Source organism: Mustela nigripes, chromosome 5 (genome assembly GCF_022355385.1).
Source record: "Mustela nigripes isolate SB6536 chromosome 5, MUSNIG.SB6536, whole genome shotgun sequence".
NCBI classification, from domain to species: Eukaryota; Metazoa; Chordata; class Mammalia; order Carnivora; family Mustelidae; genus Mustela; species Mustela nigripes.
The window spans coordinates 27,134,198-27,156,792 of record NC_081561.1 but is presented as its reverse complement, the minus strand read 5'-3'; the positions used below and the strand labels follow the sequence as shown (position 1 = coordinate 27,156,792).

The following is a 22,595-nucleotide window of genomic DNA, read 5'->3' as shown; positions in this document are numbered from 1 at the left end:
CACAAATCCATCTCAAGTCAACAAAGTTACTGAGTATCTACCAAATGACCAGATGCCACTGAGTTTCAGTTTCTATTTCCCTGGGTCCCGTGACTCCAGCCCTCTACCTGTTTCCCATTTTCAAACGCTCCCATTTCCAAATATGCATCTCCTTCCCATTATCATTGTCCGCCATTCTAGACTTTGGTCAGCAACGTAGCAGTACTCCAGGTGGGCCAGCAGGCACGACTCGCTCTTATGCCAGGGATTTACACAGAGTGAGGGTCAGTGCCTTGCCATCCATCATCTGCACAGTTAATCCCAATTTAATAGCAGATCCTCCTGAGCCCCAGTTGAGAATCCCCTGCCTCCTCTTTGGAGAGGAAGCATGGTGGGGAGGGGGGAGCCTCTGAAAGGACACAGCTGGACAAACAGACACCTCTGAGGGTGAGGGATAGCTGCTCAGAGGAGATGGATTTAAGAATATTTATTAACCCCCTATTAGGTGAAAGGCCAAGTACTGGAGATACCACTGAGATATCATGAGAAAAAGAGCAGATGTGGTCCTGTACGTTTATGGAGATTATATTCCAGTGGGGAGCGACAAACAACAACAAAAAGTAAACAAATACATAAAATGATCCTCCACATAGCAAGTGTCGTAAGAAAATGAACAAGGGGTTAAGAAAGAGGTTGGTGGGAGGTCAAGATCTCAGGTCAAATGAGAGAAAGGAAGGATCATAGCAATCTTGGGGGAGAGGGGAAGGAAATGAGGAGCAGTGAGAGCAGTGAAATGGAAAGGGGCCAACAGCCTGTTTCCCTAGGATTAGGGCAGTGAGAACTGGTCCAGCTGCCCTTCTCGCCCCCGGCCTTTTCTGGCCTTAACTCATCCCCCAGCACTCACCACCCCCTTTCCTTGGCTTAATGATTCACTCCCAACCTTTCTCTAGCTTCCCGTATGGTAGGGAAGGGGTGAAGCAGAGCCATGGGTCTCTGAGGGTAGCAAGAACAGAGATGAGACTGATGGAGAAGGAATGGCGAGTAGTCTTAATTTCCTGGTTCTTCTCTGTCCCATTCTGGTCTTGACACAAAGAAAGGTCTCTCTGAGCCAGGAGGACGGTAAAGTTAACTAGGTCCAGCTAGAGGCCCAGATTCCAGATGGGGGAGGTAGTGGTGAAACAAGATCCTGACATCCCTCTTCATTTCCCCTCCCCTGCCAAATGCCCTGGAGAAATTTTCCATCATAAACAAGTGGTGCATTCCTGACCTTGGGTGCCCCCACCGCCTCCCACTAAGCCATTTTCTTCCATCATCACTATCTCCCCCACCCCCAATTCATATCTGTGTGAGCATGTAGGTAGGCCCAGCCACACATGCAAGTAGTCATGGATTCATTTGTAGTGTGCGGTTGCCTTGAAATAAGGGTGTAGCTAGGTGTGCAGGCTCCGAGCCTGGGTGTAAAAATGATGAGGATGGCAGGTGTGAAAGGCAGGTACAGGAAGGGGGTGTGTCTCTGTAGAGGAGGTGTGTTTTATGCTGGTCAGAGAGAGGTATGCAACACATGAGTTTAGACAGCAGTAATGGGTATAAAATAAAGCGACACAGAGGCCCAGGAAGCAGTTGTGTATGCAGAAATGATGTATCTATTGGAGCCCAAAGGTGGGGATGTCCCTAACTACATCCCATACATCCTTGCTTGAGACATGCCACTAGGTGTTCCTCTTTTGGTGTGTGCATAAGGATAGTCCCAGCTGTTCTTAAGATGCTATAAATTTGTATGTAGGGTTTGAAAGAGTGTCTCCATGTCTCAAAGCTTTGGGTGACCCAGCCAGGCTGTGAATACCATATGTGCAGGTAGAGTTCTGCATTTTCAGCTTTCATTTACAAGACTATTGAGCAACTACTACAGGTAAGGTTCTGGGCTGGGTTTCATGCAAGGCGCAGAGAGACGTGTGACACAGCCTGCAATGGAAGGGATCATTGCACTCTGCGAGCAGCAGGCATAACATGATCCAGAGTAAAGACCTGAGCCAGATGCCTTTCAAATCCCTAGAGTCAGCCTTGATGCCTTCATGCCCTTACTGTCAGCACCCCATTCTTCACACTCCCAGGTTCTAACGATTCCCATCTCATTACCAAACAGCTATGGTCTTATGGTAGGACTGTCTCTTACTGCCATCTCTCCTCTTGGTTCCCTCTTCCACTGCTCATCTCAAGCCCTTGTTACCTTCCACCTAAACCTTTCCAATAACCTCCTATCCCCTGGATCAGTGTCTCCTCATCCAGGGCACACTTGTCATCCTACTTAGTTTCCAACTACCCTCCTTTTATCCTTCCATGACCCAACAGAATCCAGAATCTTGAGTTAAACTCAATCTCCTGGCCTGGACCTCCAGCTAAGCTCTCCCCACTCGGCCCACCTCCTTTCCAGAATCATTACTTCCCACTACTCCTTTACAGGAAACTTACTGTAAGATTGTTTTTCTTGTGATTCCCCAAACACATCCTGTACTTTTCCAGCCCAAGGTCTTTGCTGATTCCATTCTCTTCCTCACAGTCATCTTCCACATCTAACTCTGTGGTACCCCACCCACTGTTCAAAGTCATCTCCAATGCCACTCTTCTATGAAGCCTCGCCTTATTGATTAGATAGATGGGAACACTAGTTCTTTTGGGTCTCCCCTTTATAGTTGGTGTTCAGTTTCTTTAAGACCCTCAAGAGAGTTCGAGGTGCCGGCTGTGTCTGGCTGGCCTCACTCAGCAGCCCATACACTGAAACCAACCTCAGTACTTTCAACAAGACCTTTAACAGTAAATGCTCAAAGGATGTTAAACTGTGAGTCCATGAGCAGCTGTCTCTAAGGCAGTTATGAAAGGGACAAATCTGGGTAACTGGGTAATCTGGGTAACTACTAACCTCTTGCCTTTGTTTTGTGGCAGCAGCCTTACGTGAGCATTTCTGCACACATCTGCGCAGGCAGCTTTCTTGTGTTGCCCCTGCAAAGTCTCTGCACCTTTGTTCCAGTATGTGCATGGTAAAGGGGAGAAGATAGGCCACCGCAAAAGGTTCCACTTGGGCATGTGAGTTATTTTGAGCTGGTGGCAATCAAAAACCCAGCAGACTCAGGAACAGCGTTTTGCCTCTCTTCTTTGCCTAAAAGAGTTTAGATAGGGGACTGAACTGCAAAGACGGCTATTACCAGAAGATAACTATCTGATGGTCCTACCCGCTTTGGCAGGGCAAACTTCTGACTTCCAAACATCCCCTCTTCTTATCTTCCCCTGAATTGGCCTCCTTCCATTCTTTAGCTCCAGAGGGCTTACGAACCTCAATTGCCTTTAAATCTCAAGGCTTCCTCGGTTCCTGAAGTAATTAAATCTGTTTTTCTCCTGTTAACTTACATCAATTTAATTGTTAGACCAACCAGTGAAGGTAGAAGGAAAGAAAGGATGATTTTTCTGCCCCTACAATGTGGTGTGTGCTGGGGCAGGCAGCATCATGTCTTGTGTGTACTAGCATGTTCATTTCTCTGTCTTTTTGGCTATTTCTGTGATGACTTTCCTCTTGTGTGTGTGCGTGCGTGTGTGTGTGTGTGTGTTGTTCTATGTGTATCTACAAGTATATGAATGTGCGTGTGTAGCTGTAATTCATTGGCTTTGCTGGGTCGCTGCTCCCAGCATGGCCAGATTTCTTTATGTCAGTCCTCCTACCTCCCCAGAGATGGGGCCAGTGGCCTAACCACCTCCTAAGCTATCTGCTGGCTGCTCTCCAGCCCCCACATGCCCTGACATGGGCCTGCAGCCCGGGATCTCACCCATCCCACTCACAACTCACACGCTCACAACGCACACTTGGGCGCCTAGTTTGCACAGGCCACGTCGCCGCCCCCTCTCATTGTTTAACCGTCGGAATTTCCAGCTTGCTCTGGCCACCACTCCCAGCAGCGGGTGGAGTTGAGAAGGCCCCGCCCAATACTGGAGCGCACAAAATCTGCTCCGCAATGCTGTAGGTCCGCATTCGGCCTTCGGCCTTCTGTTTCGCTCTGTCCGCCATGTGTCACTCTCGCAGCTCCCTCCCCACTATGACAGTCCTGCGGGCCCCGACCCCCGTCTCCACCAGCCCCGGACCCCGGCGGGGCTCTGGTCCTGAGATCTTCACCTTCGACCCTCTCCCGGAGCCTGCGGTGGCTCCTGCCGCGCGCATCAGCGCCTCCCGCGGGCATCGGAAGCGCAACCGTCGGGTCCTCTACCCACGAGTGGTGAGTGTCGTGGAAGTGGGCACCCGGAGGGGCAGGGGGAACGGCCGGACGCCGGGGTCCTCAGCTAATCTGTCGCCTTTGTTGTCTCTCTTCAGGTCCGGCGCCAGCTGCCAGTCGAGGATCCGAACCCTGCGAAAAGGCTCCTTTTTCTCCTGCTCGCCGTCATCTTCTGCCAGATCCTGATGGCTGAAGAGAGTGTGCCGGCACCGCTGGCTCCGGAGGACGCCCCCAACGGTGCATCCCCCGCGCCCACCCCGGTGCCTCCGGTCCTTGAGCCCCTTAATCTGACCTCTGAGCCCTCGGACTACACTCTGGACCTCAGCACTTTCCTACAGCAACACCCGGCCGCCTTCTAAACGGGACCTCTCCCCACATCCCCCCACCCAAAAGAATCCGAAAAAACAAAGAAACACCAGGTGTACCTGGTGCGCGAGAGCGTATCCCAAACTGGGACTTCCGAGGCAACTTAAAATCAAAGCACTGCAGCGGAGAAGCCAGCCCGAGCCCGGGATGAAGAGCACCGACACTCCCGGGCAGGCCGCGTGGGGAAGAGCGTCATTTATTTATTTCTCAGCGATTCTAATTAATATTTATATGTATTTATGTATGTCCCCCTAGGTGATGGAGGGGTGTATGTAATATTTATTTTAACTTATGCTGGGGTGTGAGATGTGCCTCCCTGCTGAAAACGCAGAACTCTTTTGGTAATTTGTTGAGTTTTGGCAAAGGTGGAGGCTGGGCGCTTTGGTTCTCCTCGAGAACCAAGGTGGAGGTCCTGGATCTGGGAGAGTGCCCGGACAAAGAGTCAACGATGGTGGCAGGTCGTAGGTTTTAGGGGCTGGTATTCCGTCTTACAGGATTTCAACTCCCTAGATCTACTGTGTGAGGCTTTGACGGACCACCGGGGTTAAGTTCCTCTGCCTTCAATCTTCTCGAAGTTGCCCCCAAGGGGTGGCTAAGGTGTCGAAGGTCGGTGGGCTGTCAGCGGGCGGCTGTGGGTCGCCCGGTATGTTCTGTGAACACAAATAAAGTCGGTTTACTGTCAGTAGTCATCTGAGTGTACGAATCTTTGTTAGCGGCGATTCCCCAGCCCTCCCCGCCTTCCGGCACCAAGGGCGGGCTGGAGGAGCTGGGGCCACGTCCTCCGCAGGCGCTCCGCCCCGGGTGACCGGATGCAGTCTTTCGTTGCCCCGTGTGCGGTTTTCCTAGTTACCGCGGGGCAAATCAGAGATGAGGCAATCTCCCCAGCCCGGGTTGCAGGCCCACGGAGGTCACGTCCCGCTTCCCGGGGCGGAGCTCCAGCCCGAGGAAGGACGGCGGCAGGCGGGCATCCAGCGCAAGCGCGCCGTGCTGGGAAAGGGGCGGGCCGTGGCGGGGCGGGGTCGCGTCTGCCGCGGCAACCGGGTGCGGCCGAGTGAGGGGCGCGAGCGTGGGCGCCGCTGGCTGGAAGGCAGTTCCCCGGGGCCGCTGCTCGGTTCCTGAATCCGCTGCGCGCCCCTGCTCGGTTCCTGAATCCGCTGCGCGCCCCGGCCCGGCCACCGCCAGCGTACGGAAAGGTGGGTGGGAAGGCGAGATGGAGTCGCTCCGCGGAGGAGCAGGGAGGGTGGCGCAAGGTTTGGGGGCCTTAAAGCGCGAGAGAGCTTTATCACCGGAGCCAGAAACTGCCTCACCGTAGGCGGGACGGGGCAGGGGTAAGGGAGTGGCTGTAAACCGGCGAAGGGGAGGGAGTCTCTGGGATCTGTGGGATTGAATAGGCAAATGCCTTAGCGGAAAGGTGCGGAAGGGACTGGGCCCTGGTGGCTGGAGATTGGGCGAGACTGACGGGAAAGAGAGAATATTCACTCCTGTGGACCCCCGCCCGCAAAGGCTTCCTTTTTTTTCCCCCCAGCTCCAGCCTGAGCCATGTTTTTCACTTGTGGCCCAAATGAGGCCATGGTGGTCTCCGGTAAGTAATGTTCTTTTCTCAGCCAGTGGCCCCCAAACCCTTGCGGGTCTGGATTCTACCCTTCTCCCTACCAGGTCCCCAGGCGCGGGCCTCTGTCCCTCCTACCCCCAGCGCCGGCTGCAAGCCACCCACTTGTGATTCCCAGTGCTGCCCTTCCAAGGCCCAAACTGCCTCCGCCCCGGCTCCCAGATTTCCCTGTGGGGCTTATTCCCGCCCCTCACTCCAGTTTTTCAGTCTTCCATATTCTAGCCCTACCCCTGGTGCTGCAGTTTACTGCCCTCTCACCTTGCAGGCTTCTGCCGAAGCCCCCCAGTCATGGTGGCTGGAGGACGTGTCTTTGTCCTGCCCTGCATCCAGCAAATCCAGAGGTAGGTAGAAAAAGAACCAGGGAAGGGAAACCCCAGTTTTCTCGTTTCTTTTTTTCTTACTGTCCACTCCTCCTTTTTCCCATAGGATCTCTCTCAACACACTGACCCTCAATGTCAAGAGTGAAAAGGTTTACACTCGTCATGGGGTCCCCATCTCAGTCACTGGCATTGCCCAGGTGAGGCTTTCAGAGCCTTTACCCACCCGGAGTCCATTCCTTCATCACCTTCTTTGTGCCCAGACATTGAGAATCTTCTCATCATGGCCTTCCCAACCTCTGACTGCAGAGAAATGTCTCTGCTAAATCTCACCTTCTCCAGGGACTCCCAAGGACTTGACTCTTCCATTCTCTTCCTGCTTCCTACCTGGCTTTATGAGACCTTCACCACACTTTCCCTATCCCTACTCTGGTTACAGGTGAAAATTCAGGGGCAGAACAAGGAGATGTTGGCAGCTGCCTGCCAGATGTTCCTGGGGAAGACGGAAGCTGAGATTGCCCACATTGCACTGGAGACTCTGGAGGGCCACCAGAGAGCTATCATGGCTCACATGACTGTGGAGGTGGGCTTGAGGGCAGGGAAAGATCTGGAAGAGATATCAGAGTGAGTGGCACAAGGACCCGGCTAGTCTGTGGGAGACAGTATCTGGAGGACTGAGAGCTTAAGTTCCTCCTTCCCACCATTTTGTTACCCTAGGAAATCTATAAGGACAGACAGAAATTTTCAGAGCAAGTTTTCAAAGTGGCCTCCTCAGACCTGGTCAACATGGGCATCAGTGTGGTTAGCTACACCCTGAAGGACATTCATGATGATCAGGTAAACAAACTTGGGTGGCTGATTCTCTTCTCTCCAGTTCCCTGCTCCCATCTCTTAAATCCTCCCAAGGATTCTGATTGCTGCTTCTCTCTCACAGGACTATTTACACTCCTTAGGGAAGGCTAGAACAGCTCAAGTCCAAAAAGATGCTCGGATTGGGGAGGCAGAAGCCAAAAGAGATGCTGGGATCCGGGTGAGATAGATTCTACTTGGGGGATCACTTGGTCCCAATGGTTTTCTTGGGCGTGCAGTGGGAGACGGGATGGAAGGGGCACAACTGAGTGAGGGCTCGTAGAGCTGGGTTGGCAGAGGAAATAGATGAGGCACATGCAGGGGAGACTGGTGAGGAGCAGGCTGTCCCCCCTGGGGCCTTCCTGTCCCTACTCTAACTTCCTCCCTGATCTCTGTGTGGACAGGAAGCCAAAGCTAAGCAGGAGAAGGTGTCTGCCCAGTACCTGAGTGAGATCGAGATGGCCAAGGCACAGAGAGACTATGAGCTAAAGAAGGCCACATATGACATCGAGGTCAATACCCGCCGTGCACAGGCTGACCTCGCCTATCAGCTTCAGGTCAGAGCTCTCACACTGGGCAGTTCATTCCTCTGAAGCCATCCATCTTAGGCCATCACACTTTCTCATATTCTAACTCTGATCCCTTTATTCTGGCTCTACATTTCTGACCCAACTCCTCCATACGATGATTTGAAAGACCCAAGCATTTCAGTTGAAAAGCAAAGTAAAGGCCAAGAATGGATATGGTCAGTAGGATGTGATCATATGTTTCGGCAGATTGTCCCCTGGGGAATGGCACCTGGATGGGTAGGTGAAGCGAGCTAACATCCAGCCCATTCTCCACACTCACCGTGCTGTGCATTCCCACACAGGTGAGTTGTTGCCGCATCCACCCAGGGGAGGGGGCCTGTTTTTCTGATTTTTTACGTGCTCACAACAGCCCTGGTGATCGGAGAAGGGCATAAGGAAGGAAAACATGGACTTGGCTTTGCATTCTGCAAAGTGAGATAGGGGCAGCCCTTGATACTACACGGAGGCATGGTCAGTCCTCTTTGCTTGCAGATTCTGTATTTGAGAATGGGCCTACTCACTAAAATTTACTGGTAATCCCAGAAGCAGTCCTCGTGGCACCTTTGTGATCATTTGCAGACATGCACAGAGCAATGAAGAATTTGAGTTGCCTGGTGGTGCAGTTGAGGCTGAACAAGATATTTTGCCTTCTTGTTTCAGCTCTCATAATGCAAACAGTGTCATTTTCATAGTATATTCACTGCTACATTTTTTGCATTCTTGTACTCTTTGTTGGTGGTTTTGCTCTTTAAAATGGTCCCCAAGCATGCTACTAAAGTGCTAAGTGTTCCTGAGTGCAAGGAGACTGTGATATGCCTTACAGAGAAATTGCATGTGTTGGATAAGCTTCTTTCAGGCATGAGTTATAGTGCTGTCAGCAATAACTTCATTGTTAATGAGTATGTATATTATATAAGGTATCTTTAAACAGAAACACATATATAGCAAGCATATATAGTGCTTTGTCGTGAACAGGGGATCACAGGAACCTAACGGTATGTTTCCCCTAACAAGAAAATAAGTATTTGCTAATTCGGTATTCATGGCTACTTTATAGACCAGATCTACTGTGAATAATGGGAGTCAACTGTACTTTGAGACCTTTACCCAAAGGATAGCAATGTTATGAAATTTGGTTCTGCCACAAGTGGGTATAGGCTTAAAGGATACTGAAATAAAAAACGTCTTTAGTTTACGATATTAAATTCCTGAACTTTGCTTCAGTGTAGTCTGCCTACCAGTAGCAGCGGCATCGCTATGGGCCTTATTAGATATAGAATCTCCAGCTCCAGTCCTGCTGACTGAATCAGAATCTGAATTGGTTATTTTTTTAGAGTTAGTCTCCACACCCAACCTGGGGCTTGAATGCATAACCCTGAGATCAAGAGTTGCATGCTCTACTGACTGAGTCAGCCAGGTGCCCCTAGAATCTGTGTTTCAACAAAATCCCTAGGGGATTCATGTACACATTGGCATTTGAGAAGCATTAACATAGTGGAAACCATTTCCACTATGCAAGCTGGAAACCAACTTGCAGGGTCCTTAACCTAAATACAGCTTTTCTTATCTGCAAATCAAAGGATTGAGCAGGTTTTGGCTCTGTTCCAACTTTTTTTTTTTTTTTTTTTTTTTTTAGATTTTATTTATTTATCAGAGAGAGAGAGGGGCAGAGAGCGAGCACAGGCAGACAGAATGGCAGGCAGAGGCAGAGGGAGAAGCAGGCTCCCTGCTGAGCAAGGAGCCCGATGTGGGACTCGATCCCAGGACGCTGGGATCATGACCTGAGCTGAAGGCAGCCACTTAACCAACTGAGCCACCCAGGCGTCCCTCTGTTCCAACTTTTATCAGCTCTTTTCTTTTGTGCAGGCTTTGTGCTAGGTACTTGGGGAAATAGGAATTCATTCAACAAATACTGTCAGGTGCCTAAGATGTGCCAGACATTGTTTTGGAAGTGAGGGCGTAAGTATGAATGAGACAGAAAGGATTCCTGCTCTTGTGGAGCTTATATTATAAAACAGGAAACAGCTAGTAAGCAAGTAAATAACTTCCATAGGTTCTAATTATCCTGTTTAAGTGCTATGAAGGAAATGTACAGAGGGATGAAAAAAACAGTGCAGAGGTTTGGGGTAATCTAAGAAAGCTTCAGTGAGGAAGTGATTTATGAGATAAACCCGAAGATGAGAAAGAGCCAACAGTGTAAGGAGTTGTGGGCCAAGTGCTGTTTCTGTGTTGATGGAAATGCTGTAAATCTGTAATTGTAAATGCTGTGATACTGAGTGCTTGAAATGTGGCTTGTGGAGCTGTAGCTAGTGAAATGTGAGTAAGAAACAGAACTTTAAATTTTATTTATTTATTTAAATTTTAAATTTTATTTAATTTTAATTAATTTTTTAAAGATTTTATTTATTTGACCCAAGAGAGATGTCACAAGTAGACAGAGAAGCAGGCGGGGGGTGGGGGAAGCAGGCTCCCTGCTGTGCAGAGAGACTCACGCCCATGCAGGGCTCAATCCCAGGACCCCGAGATCATGACAGCAGCTGAAGGCAGAGGCCCAACCCACTGAGCCACCCAGGTGCCCTTAATTTTAATTAATTTTAAGTATAAACAGCCATATGTGGTTAGACAGAGGACCATCACATGCAAAGGCCCGGAGGTAGGAAAGAGCTTGGTGTGTCCCAAGAACAGAGAGGAGGGTTCTGATCTGATAGGGCTGGTATGCTGTGAGATGGCAAGGCAGGCAGGGCCAGGTCCCATAGGGTTCAGGTGGCCATGTTGGAGACTTAAAAGAGAATTCCAAGCCCAGTGGAATCCTACTGGAGAACTTTAAGCAGGGAGGTGTCATGGTCTAATTCACATTTTTTTTTCAAAGATTTTATTTATTTATTTATTTATTTATCAGAGAGAGAGAGCGCACAAACAGGCAGAGTGGCAGGCAGAGACAGAGAGAGAAGCAGCCTCCCTGTCAAGCAAGGAGCCAGTTGTGGGACTGGATCCCAGGACCCTGGGATCATGACCTGAGTCAAAGGCAGCGGCTTAACCGACTGAGCCACCCAGGCATCCCCTAATTCACATTTTTACAAGGATCAGTGTGTCTGCTGTGTGGAGAGTTGATTCTCAGAAGACAAGAAGCAGGACGATAAATTGGAAGCTTTTTCAGAGATTATGGATTGAATAAATACAGTTAATTTCACTCCCTCTAAAACCACATAGAGCGATTTTTAAAAAGAAGAAGGAGAAGATGAACACAGATGGAGAGAACTGGATTGATAGGAACAGAAAACATCATTTTGGAAGCCAAAAAGCCATCATAATCAACTAAGCCAATGGTACTTTATCAGTGACGGGCACGATATGACCATTGAATCCTAAATGCTGACAGCCTCCCCTAACCTCCTTATCCATTTGTCCCCTGGATGCATCTTCCAAAGAAGTCATTAGAAGACTGTGCTGAGGAACATGACCAGTGCAAAGGGAAAGACTTTAAGGATCCTGAATCATAGGTTCCTCAGTAGATGACTTGCCCAAATCACCATAGAGTGAAGTTCAGAGCCAACAAGCCTCACCCACATGCCCACAGTTTCACTGTTTTAGACCTCCTTCACGTGAGCAGCCAGCCAGGGATTCCCTGATATATGAGGGAATCCTGCAGTGTTCAAGTCTGAGACTAAAACCACAAACAGCAAAGCAACTTGGAGGATACATACTATGGAAGGAGTAGAAAGCTTAAAAAATCTTTTTTTAATATTCTCTCAGATAAGAGAAGAATTCACATCTAGAAAATCAGGGCATAAAACAGAAAACAAAATGAGAGCTCTTAAAGTCAGTAAGATGGCAGAAATGAGGGGGAAAAAATCACAAGAAATTCTAGTGAGTCTGGATTTATTAATCTAATTGTAATACATTCTAATTGTAATAAATTTATTAATCCTAATCTACAGATTTATTAATCAAATCAACAGAACAAAGAAAATGGGAGAAAAATCACCAGTGGAAAAAATACTTAAAATGTCTATCTGTTCTGGAAGATACGACTTTCTAGATTGAAACAGTCCACCAAATGTGCAATACAACAAATAAGAAACAACTACCCTCTGAAATTTCAGAACAGAGAGAACAAAGAAGGGATCTAAAAGCTTCCAGAGAGAAAGATCACAAAGGGTCAGGCATCAAAATGACTTCAGATTTTTTAAGAAGCCAGGAGACCATTGGAGCAATGCCTTCAAAATACAGATAGAAAATGAATTCTAGAGGCACCTGGGTGGCTCAGTCATTAAGTGTCTGCCTTTGGCTCAGGTCATGATCCCAGGGTCCTGGGATCGAGTCCCATGTCAGGCTCTCTGCTCAGCGGGTAGCCTGTGTCTCCCTCTCCCACTACCCTTGTTTGTGCTCTCTCTCTCACTGTGTCTCTCTCTGTCAAATAAATAAAATCTTTAAAAAAATGAATTCTAATGTAGTAACCTGTACTCAATCAAACTGTCATTTAAACAAAAAGGTAGAAAAAAATCTCAGAAAAACAAGATCTCAGAAAACTTACTGCCCATGTACTTCTTCCAAGGAAGCTACTGGGGGTTATTTCATCAAAAGGTGAGCCTTAAAAAGGGGGCAGGAGGGACTCCAACACCGAGAGAGAGAGAGAGAGAGAGAGATCCTGTACATTGAAGGAGAGAGCAACTGGTCAATTTGGAACCAGTCTGAAATTTTAGGGTCAGGGACAGCACAGGATGCCATGTCCGGAAGCACCTTTCCTCTGGAGTGAACACATGGATGCAGTAAAGGCAGGAGTATCATCTCTGCTGTTGATAAGACCCTCAGGGATGATGGTCCATGGCTGAGCCAGAGCATTGGGGCCATAGAGAAGCATGCTCCTCTCTGGTACCTCTGTCACCAAAATCTTGACAAGAGCCTTCAGATATCTACTCTACAGGAATAAGAAAATGAGATATGTGTAAATAAGAGGAATTCTATATGTACATGTTCTTGTAAATGTTTAGAATGTTCCTGGAAGAAGAGTACAGAAAAAGCTGGTTACTACCTCTGGGGAAAGGAAAAGGTGGTTTAAGGAAATAAGTGGACAGAAACCTTGCTTCTCACTGCTCTTTCTTTTGTTTTTTTTTCCTTTTGAATGTGTACCATATACAAAAAATAAAAATGAAAGAGATACATACACACTCCAGCATCACTGCCAGAGCCAGTAGGAAACAGTTGCGGGGGGGGGCTGGAATTGATGGTGGCTTGCAGGAAGGTTACAGCAGCTCAGATGGAGAGAAGTGGATGGCTCTGAGTGAGGCTGTAGGTGGAAGATGGCCACCACACATCAGAACCTTCCAGGTGCTCATACTCTACAACAGAGGGACACTGGAAAAATAGACTAATATGGGAGCTCAACAGAGGGACCCCTTAGCTTGGCCTGAGGAAGAACAAAGTTGGATCCCTACCCTATCCAGCTCTTGATGTTAAGGCTGCTTGGAAATTACCCTATCATCTGCCTCAGAGAGGATCAGGCCATCTCCCAAGCCATGATTGGGATATGGGAGATGGACTCCCCTGGGCTGGCTAAGCCCACCGGGGACTGGTTTCATGTACTTAACTGTATGAATAATCTCACCCAGGAGCCCTGGCCCTGGCTTCTCTCTGGTTCCTGGGAACTTGCTCTTCAGCCCTCATGTCGAGCATCACTCCTACTCAGGTGGCCAAAACTAAGCAGCAGATCGAGGAGCAGCGGGTCCAGGTGCAGGTGGTGGAGCGGGCCCAGCAGGTGGCAGTGCAGGAACAGGAGATCGCCCGCCGAGAGAAGGAGCTGGAGGCCCGAGTTCGGAAGCCCGCAGAAGCCGAGCGCTACAAGCTGGAGCGCCTAGCTGAGGCAGAGAAGTAAATGCCCCTTCCAGGCCCCATTGTAGTCCTTTATGACCTGGGTGCCCCCGTATGAAGAGCTGAGGCCTTCACTACCTGAACTCCTATGGAAGTCGAGTTACAGGCGCCTGTGTCTCTCCAGCAGGGCCTGCCTTTGGCCCTTCCTCAGCCCCTCCCTGCACTTCCCTTTCTGTGCCCAGGTCCCAGCTGATCATGCAAGCTGAGGCAGAAGCTGAGTCTGTGAGGGTGAGTTAAGAGGTGACTCTTGGTGGCTTGTGGAGCAAGTGGGGGTTGCTGTTTGAGCTGGGGTTTCTTGTCCTTAACAACAGCCGTCAGTCCCACAGTTTCCTACTGTTCTCAGATGCGTGGGGAGGCCGAGGCCTTTGCCATAGGGGCTCGAGCTCGGGCCGAGGCTGAGCAGATGGCCAAGAAGGCAGAAGCGTTCCAGCTGTATCGTGAGGCCGCTCAGCTAGACATGCTGCTGGAGAAGCTGCCCCAGGTCCGTGGGTGGTGGGCACCAGGAGAGGAACAGAACCAGGGAGTGCAGGGTAAGGGGTAAAAGGAGGGGTTTGGGGAGAGCCAGACTAGGGAACTGTGAATTTGGGGTGGGAATTATAAGCCAGTGACTGAAGTGAGGAGGGATGATCCTTACAAACTGAAGAATGTCAACGATCTCGAAGCCCAGGGTAAGGTGTTTGAGGAGGGGTGTGATCAGACCACAGGTGCTGAGTGTGCATCTCTCACCTACCAGGTAGCAGAGGAGATCAGTGGTCCCCTGACCTCAGCCAATAAGATCACACTGGTGTCCAGTGGAGGTGGGACCATGGGGGCAGCCAAAGTGACTGGGGAAGTACTGGACATCCTGACCTGCCTGCCGGAGAGCGTGGAGAGACTCACAGGCGTCAGCATCTCCCAGGTGAGGGTCTCTAGAGTGAGCATGGTGGATTTCCTGTAAATTTCTGGGTTCCCCAGGCATGTGATGCGGTAGGCCTAGTACTAGGCCCGCATCCAGGAGGCTCCAGAGCCATTGACATCTTTGTTTTCTATATGCTATATGCTAGATGCGGTGCTAAGCTGCTGCTGCTATTGCTTTTTTAAAAGGATTTTATCTATTTCAGAGGAAGGAGAAAGTTTGAGTGGGAGGAAGGGGAGAGGGCAAGACAGATTTCCAACTGAGCAGATAGCCTGATGTGGGGCTCAGTCCCAGGACCCTGGGATCATGACCTGAGCTGAAGGCAGACGCTTAACCCACTGAGCCCTCCAGGTGTCCCCGAGTGCTAAGCTTCTACACAAATGGTTGGTTTTTGTTTTTGCTTGTTTGTTTGTTTTTTAATGAAACTGTCCTTTGGGTATATAGTATTTTACAAAGTAAAGAAACAACTTTGAATATGTTAAGGAACTGTGCCCCATCATACGGCTGGTAAAGCTAGATTTCAAACCCAAGGCTGACTGTCTTCTAGAGCCTTGTGGTCGCCCCACTAGGACAAGGAACTGGTTGCAGCTGTTACTGCTTTTCTTGGTGCCTGTTTATTTACCTACAGATTATGACAGAAGTCAGAGAGCAGGTTCTGGAACCATAGTGAATCCTGGCTCTGGTCATGCTAGCTCTGACCTTATACAAGTTAGCTACTTCTATGTACCTTTTTCCTCACCTTAAAATCGGGCTAATAATAGTATCTACTCTATTGAATTATTAAGGGAATTAAATGGGTATTTGTAGTGCCTGGCACATACTATATATGAGAGTCCTTAAGAAAAAATTATATAGGGGCACCTGAATGGCTCAATCGGTTAAACATCCAGCTTTTGGTTACAGCTCGGGTCCTGTGTTGGGCTCTGTGCTCAGTGCTGAGTCTACTTGTCCCTCTTCCTCCCCCTGCTTGTGCATATTCTCTCTCAAAGTACCTTTTTAAAAAATTACATATGTAAGTGAAAGCAGTAGACCATAACAGTGACCTTCAAGTTCGATTCCTTGGATCATTCTTGAAGCCGGCATTGAAAGCCCTGAAAGATGAGCTAAGGAGGGTCTGTGCAAGCAGGGTTCTAGCCCCCTCCACTCCTTTTCAGTGATTTGCTGTGGACAGGTCCTGATGACCACTTGACAAGAGGGTAAGGTAGGGTGGCAGAAAAAACTTCTTAGAGAAGACTTTTGGAAATGCATGTCTTCCCTGCAGCCCTCATCCAGATGGGGAGCTGGGGGAAGAGGTTACATGATTCCCAAGTTTCATAATTGTTGTCTCTTTACCAGGTTAACCACAAGCCTTTGCGAACAGCCTGAGCCAACCTTTGCTCCAGTACCTAGCCTCGTGGTTGCCAGAATAGTACCCATACTGCATGCACAACTGGCTTCCCTGAGCATGCCCTTGACAGTGGGGTACTCCCCCATCTCCTTGCCAAATAGCCTGTGCCTTGCCTTGGAGGGGAAGGGTTGCTCTTCCCAGCCCCACACTGCCAAGACTACCAGTCCCCCAGGGGTTCCATGCCAGCCTTCTGATTATCTTACCCCAATTTAACTTCCTAGACCACATGCACCTATTGTCCAGAATTTTCCTGACCAAAACTGAGGGATGGCCTGAGGTTAACTTTGTCAAATCAATTGCTGTTAAAAAGCACTAATACTGGTTAACAATTAATAAAGCAGAACTCATTCAAAATTAATGCTGGAATGTAGCTTACTCCCTTCATTCAATATATTTTTTAGAATGGAAGAAGTTGGGGGCGCCTGAGTGGCTCAGTGGATTAAAGCCTCTACCTTAGGCTCAGGTCCTGGGGTGCTGGGATTGAGCCCCGCATTGGGCTCTCTGCTCTGGGGGGTTCCTGCTTCCTCCTCTCTGCCTGCCTGTGATCTCTGTCAAATAAAACCTTTATTAAAAAAAAAAAAGAAAGAAAGAAAGAAAAGAATGGGAAGTTACCTTGTACACTGTTAAAGTTGTACCACTTTTTTCCTGCAGTTGGTTATAGGCAGAAAATCATGCTGAAATGGGAAGTAGTGAGAATTGACCTAGTCCCAAAAACTACTGAAAATAAGGAAATTATATACTTAAAATTTCCAGGGTCACTCTGAGATTTTGTGTACTTTAGAAGCATGTTGTATTGGGTTTAACGGTGTTACTTTAGAATGGGACCATTAAGTGATACTCTCCACTGGTTAACTTTCCCAGTTAACTGAGAAAATCCGAAAGGGTAAGAGAAAACATCAAGAGCCATACCATAGCCTAAATGAACCCTGGATGCCCTGGATGAGCTACACATTTTATGTGGAGCAGTAGCTCTCAACTCTGCATTTGCCAGTATTCTCCTTGAGTAGTTAAAAGTAGATGGCTAGTTAACTGGCTTCTGGTTGGGTAGGCCTAAAGATCTGCATTTCTAAATTCCAGGAGGTTGTTGATAGGCTGGGAAGCACTTATGCCCTTCTTAACATTCATCTCAATTCTCATTGATCCTGTGTATCTGAGCCTATGGCTATCCCAGTTATTGAGGAGGGTAGTAAGGTGCTGGGGTAGTTTGGGTACTAAGATTAAGAGAAGAGGCTGGAGCACCTGGGTGGCTCAGTTGGTTAAGCCTCTGCCTTCAGCTCAGGCCTGATCCCAGGGTCCTGGGTCGAGCCCGCATCAGGCTCTCTGTTCAGCAGGGAGTTGCTTCCCCCTCTCTCTGCCTGCCTGTTTTTTGTTTTTTGTTTTTTTGCCTACTTGTGAGCTGTCAAATAAAATCTTAAGAAAAAAAAAAAAAAAAAAAGAGGGTCCATTAAGTATAAGGATATTCTCATCAGTCCATGGAGAGCAAAGTGTATGTGTTGCTGAACTTGAGCTTCCTGTATCCACTGGTACTCTTTCCCTAAATGAGCACACATCTTGCAACTTAATTTTTTCAGTTGTCATTTATTTTTGGCTCTTGGGGCAATGTTATCTTTTCAATATGAAAAAAAGCAAGTTCAACACAATATAGAAATTTGAAGTGTAGGACAGGATGAAGCCAAGGGCAGGGGAGGGAATAGCAAAAGGAAAAAAACGAGATGTTGCCAAAATGGGAGGGTCTCCTTGTCCACTCTCTGGAAGAATGATTCAAAAGATTTAGGTGGCAGTACAAACCTTTCTGTATATACACAGCAGAGCTGGGTGTTTGCTAAGGGTGGAGATGGGGAGGGTCTTTCTGGAGGCTAGTCCCTCTTCCTCTTCTTGGCCCCCTTCCCCAACCAGGGGAAAAGGAAGGAATCCAACATATGAAGGTGGTTATATAGGAAAAGAGAAGGACCTGCTTTAACAGGGTGGGGCAGACCCCTGCAAAAGAAACAGCTCAGGACTCAGCTTGGAAGAAGACGGGAAAATACAGATAATACTGTCAACACCTCTCCTGAAGCTGAGAGGAGCAGGGAAATTCCTGGAAATTAGGACTCAAGAGCCTGGATATCTCTCTCCAAAACTGCTCTAGAATAGAAAACCCTACCCCTTCCTTATAGGTACCTCTACTGCTATGAGGTAGCTTTGTTTCCTTTCCCCGGGGCTACCACATGGGCTTAGGATGGTGGCGATCTACTGGGTTTTAAGCACTTGGTTCTAGATGGGATCTGATGAGACCCAGCTTCTTGGAGAATTATCTTATAAAACAAAGGGAAATACCAACTGGACAAATGGGAGAAGGGGACACCGAAAGGAAATACAGGGTTACTGAGAATGGCAGAAATCTAGGTTTCCCAGAGTGGAAGAGAGGAGACATTCAACAAACAACAAGTATTTATTGAGCGCCTATTATGTGTCAGGCACTGTGTTCTAGGACCACCCCCCTCCAAAAAAGGAAAAAAGAGACAGAGGCAGAAAATGTAATTCTGAGGGAGAGGACAGGGGCAGCTGAGGAAGAAGGCTGAGGGAATGGAGAATCCTGAGGTGATGGTGCTCTGCCTTAGGCCTCCTCTTCAGCCTCCTCACCGAAATCCTCCTCCTCTTCTGCGGTGGCATCCTGGTACTGCTGGTACTCGGAGACAAGGTCATTCATGTTGCTCTCAGCTTCAGTGAATTCCATCTCGTCCATGCCCTCACCTGTGTACCAGTGAAGGAAGGCCTTGCGCCGGAACATGGCCGTGAACTGCTCTGAGATGCGCTTGAAGAGCTCCTGGATGGCTGTGCTATTTCCAATGAAGGTGACTGCCATCTTGAGGCCACGAGGTGGGATATCGCAGACTGCTGTCTTGACGTTGTTGGGGATCCACTCCACAAAGTAGCTGCTATTCTTATTCTGCACATTGAGCATCTGCTCATCTACCTCCTTCATGGACATCCGCCCACGGAAGACAGCAGCCACAGTGAGGTAACGGCCATGGCGGGGGTCACAGGCAGCCATCATGTTCTTGGCATCAAAGACCTGCTGGGTGAGTTCAGGCACAGTGAGGGCCCGATACTGCTGGCTTCCACGGCTGGTCAGAGGTGCAAAGCCAGGCATGAAGAAGTGGAGCCGTGGGAAGGGCACCATGTTGACGGCTAGCTTCCGGAGGTCAGCATTGAGTTGACCAGGGAAGCGGAGGCAGGTGGTGACACCACTCATGGTGGCTGAGACAAGGTGGTTCAGGTCTCCATAGGTTGGCGTGGTCAGCTTGAGAGTGCGGAAGCAGATGTCATAAAGGGCCTCGTTGTCAATGCAGTAGGTCTCATCTGTGTTCTCTACCAACTGATGGACGGAGAGGGTGGCATTGTAGGGCTCGACCACAGTGTCAGACACTTTGGGTGAGGGTACCACACTGAAGGTGTTCATGATGCGGTCAGGATACTCTTCTCGGATCTTGCTGATGAGCAAGGTGCCCATTCCAGAGCCTGTTCCCCCACCCAGTGAGTGGGTCAGCTGGAAGCCCTGTAGGCAGTCACAGCTCTCCGCCTCCTTCCTCACCACATCCAGGACTGAGTCAACCAGCTCAGCACCCTCTGTGTAGTGGCCTTTGGCCCAGTTGTTGCCTGCCCCAGACTGACCTGGAATGGGGTGGGGAGGCAGGCTTGATTAGTAAAGAAAGATAAAGGACCAAATTTCCACTTTTTAACTTTTGGAATTGTGTACACAAATGTGCCTTCTTTCTCACTCACCTGTAATACATCCCTCCCCCATTATTTACCAACTAGGGAGTTACTACCAATGCCTGTGTTAGAGATTTCAGAACACAGCCCTGGTTTAGCACTCCAGTATATCAATAATCTCCTAGTCCTTGCTGTCTTCTTTACTCAAATACGCTGAATAGCATTACCTATTAATACGTGTATAACTCACCAAAAACAAAGTTGTCTGGTCTGAATATCTGCCCAAAAGGACCTGAGCGAACAGAGTCCATGGTCCCGGGTTCTAGATCCACCAAGATAGCACGAGGAACATATTTGCCACCTATATGGAAGAAAAGAGTCAAAATTGGCAAAGGAGATCAGCTGGAGCAGGGAGACTGCCAGGGACCCTAACTTGTGATTCCAAGTGCGGCCACCAGGGGGGCACAGGAGCCGATCATTTGCCCCATGGTGGGCAATCAAACCAAGGCCTCCTTTTGAAAAAAGGAGAGATCCATCCAAAAATATTAAGAGGTTCTCCAGGGCTGGAAGAGACCCCAGAGAAGCGGAAGAGGAGATGGGACCCAAGATTCCCTGGGTTCCCAACCTCACCTGTAGCTTCATTGTAGTACACGGAGATGCGATCCAGCTGCAGGTCGCTGTCACCGTGGTAGGTTCCAGTGGGGTCGATGCCGTGTTCATCACTGATTACCTCCCAGAACTGCGGAGGGAAAGCAATGCGACTTCCAACCAATTATGCCCACCCGACCTACACACATTTTAATCCCGGACACGCCCGTGGTAAGCCTGGTTCTAGGGCCTGTGGCATTGCCTCCCCCTGCCTGCCATATCCTTCTACTAGACATCCCCAACCCCAGTTAAGCTGCAGCTTTCATTGCCTGGAATGTGAGACGAGGTGCAACTGAGGAGGCCTTGCGATCGCAGATAATTTTAGGGTGGGAATGTGAGGAGAGGGAGATGGAAACGGCCAACCAGACTGGACAAGCACACCTTCCTACCGCGCACAATGGGCCAGTGTTTGAGAGACCAGAAGCTGCCGCAATCGACCACCCCCAACCCCGCCCTCCACGTGACTGCGGCACCCGCGGGGGCCGCGGGACTGACAATGGGAGATGTCGCGCGTGGGCGTGGTGTGACTACCTCCCACGAGAGGCGGGGCTCGGCTTGGGCTAGGGCGCCCCCAGCCGGCCGGCAGGGCCGCTTTGTCCCGGCGCGCCAGGGGCGCCCAGGCCCCGCCCTTCTGCTACAACGTAGCGACAGCACTTCCTCCCTGCCCTTCCCCCGCTACACTGTAACCGCGCGAAAAAAAAAAAAAACCCACCAAAGAAAACATCCCCCACCCCCTGTCTTGGCCCCGGAATTTTCTTTCTTTGCTAGCTTTTTACCCCTAGCTTTATATAAGGATTCTCTTCCTTTCTTCCACCGTTTAGTCCTGAGGGACCCTTTATTTTTTTTTTTTTTTTTTTAAAGATTTTATTTATTTATTTGACAGAGAGAGATCACAAGCAGGCAGAGAGGCAGGCAGAGAGAGAGGAGGAAGCAGGCTCCCTGCTGAGCAGAGAGCCCGACGCGGGGCTCGATCCCAGGACTCTGAGATCATGACCTGAGCCGAAGGCAGCGGCTTAACCCACTGAGCCACCCAGGCGCCACCCTGAGGGACCCTTTAAAGAAAAGGACTCTCCTACCCTCTTTCTTTATATTGGTTCACGCCCAAAGAGGGTCTCTTTACGGGAGATGTAAGTAAATAAAATTAATCCAGCAGCTATTAGTCTTCTTCCACCCACAAAGAATTACGGGACCGCCCCTCGGGAATCGCGGGCGCGCGAGATGCCTATCTTTTGGGAAGGGTACCGAGCAGTGCAGCCCACCCTGGCGCACCGCGTCCCCCACCCCACGGTGGGATCCAGGTTCCCCTCAGGCGCCGCCCAGCCTCGCCCCTTCTCCCTCCGGCGAAGCCCAGCCAAGAGTGGATGCACATGGGGAAACCTCGCCTCGCTTTGTCTCGGACGTTTCCGCATCTCCCTCCCCTCCCCGTCCTCGGACCGTTAGAACACTTTCAAATAAAATCTTACGGAACCACGGTCTTCCCACCGCCAAAACCGAAGGGTCCTTAACAGCTTCCACCAAAATGAACCAGCGAAGACTAGTTCCCCATTTTTCGCAAACTAATTCTAGCTACAAACGTCTATTATATACGGAAAACTTTTGAGGGGCAAAGCTTGACGATGGGTGGTATGCAAATATATATCGCAGCCATCGTTAATCTGGATTTTTTTTCTTCTCTAAAGAAATATAGTTAAAAGAAGAGGTTCAAAATCCTTACCTTGGCACCGATCTGGTTGCCACACTGACCGGCCTGGATGTGCACGATTTCCCTCATTGTTAAAATTTATTTTAATTTTTTTTGCTCGCCTCAAGGTGTGTACGGGGCAAGAAATTATATGGTATATATATATTTTTTTCTATACTGCTAGTCTCAGGCTGGAAGGATGGGACGTGTCCCGGAGGCTGGAGCAGCAAGGTCCGAACGCAGCCGCAGGAAGGTTCTGAGAGAGAGAGAAAAGAGAGGGGAGGGCGAAAGAGGGAAGGCGGGCAGGGCGGGGCGCGCGTGCGCCTAGGCTGGGAGGCGGGAGAACAGGCACCGCGCCACCGTCGGGAGACAAAGCCTTATCGAGGCTGGACCTGATTAGTCGATGCCAGTCACGTATAAGACATCCATTGGTCTCTGCTCGGATGGACGAACGCAAGTCTCACTGGGAGTTGTA

At 49.3% G+C, this 22,595-nt stretch overlaps 3 protein-coding genes across 5 annotated transcripts; 2 read left to right on the top strand and 1 right to left on the bottom strand.

Moving 5' to 3' along the window:
• The first annotated feature begins 3,956 nt into the window (after nt 1–3,956).
• Nucleotides 3,957–5,286, top strand: IER3 (immediate early response 3). The gene is made up of 2 exons (XM_059399767.1): nt 3,957–4,238; nt 4,334–5,286. Exons 1-2 carry the CDS (start codon nt 4,032–4,034, stop codon nt 4,592–4,594), a joined length of 468 nt encoding a protein of 155 aa, XP_059255750.1. The 5' UTR covers nt 3,957–4,031; the 3' UTR covers nt 4,595–5,286.
• Nucleotides 5,287–5,567: 281 nt separating this feature from the next.
• FLOT1 (flotillin 1) lies at nt 5,568–16,453 on the top strand. 3 transcript variants are annotated; one of them, XM_059399763.1, is made up of 13 exons: nt 5,573–5,794; nt 6,127–6,183; nt 6,476–6,551; nt 6,637–6,727; nt 6,967–7,110; nt 7,245–7,364; nt 7,462–7,557; nt 7,781–7,933; nt 13,632–13,813; nt 13,996–14,041; nt 14,157–14,294; nt 14,547–14,711; nt 16,044–16,453. In XM_059399763.1, the coding sequence occupies exons 2-13, from the start codon at nt 6,141–6,143 to the stop codon at nt 16,071–16,073; spliced, it is 1,284 nt and encodes a 427-aa protein (XP_059255746.1). In that variant the 5' UTR covers nt 5,573–5,794; nt 6,127–6,140; the 3' UTR covers nt 16,074–16,453. The 3 variants fall into 3 exon arrangements, with proteins under 3 accessions (XP_059255749.1, XP_059255748.1, XP_059255746.1); XM_059399766.1 differs by lacking the exon at nt 7,781–7,933 and having other exon boundaries at nt 5,568–5,794; XM_059399765.1 differs by lacking the exon at nt 6,637–6,727 and having other exon boundaries at nt 5,570–5,794; nt 6,418–6,551.
• A 2,054-nt stretch (nt 16,454–18,507) lies between these two features.
• Nucleotides 18,508–22,395, bottom strand: TUBB (tubulin beta class I). Its single transcript, XM_059399762.1, has 4 exons — nt 22,154–22,395; nt 20,422–20,530; nt 20,042–20,152; nt 18,508–19,749 (listed from the first exon to the last, which is right to left on the bottom strand). Exons 1-4 carry the CDS (start codon nt 22,208–22,210, stop codon nt 18,692–18,694), a joined length of 1,335 nt encoding a protein of 444 aa, XP_059255745.1. The 5' UTR covers nt 22,211–22,395; the 3' UTR covers nt 18,508–18,691.
• Nucleotides 22,396–22,595: the final 200 nt, after the last annotated feature.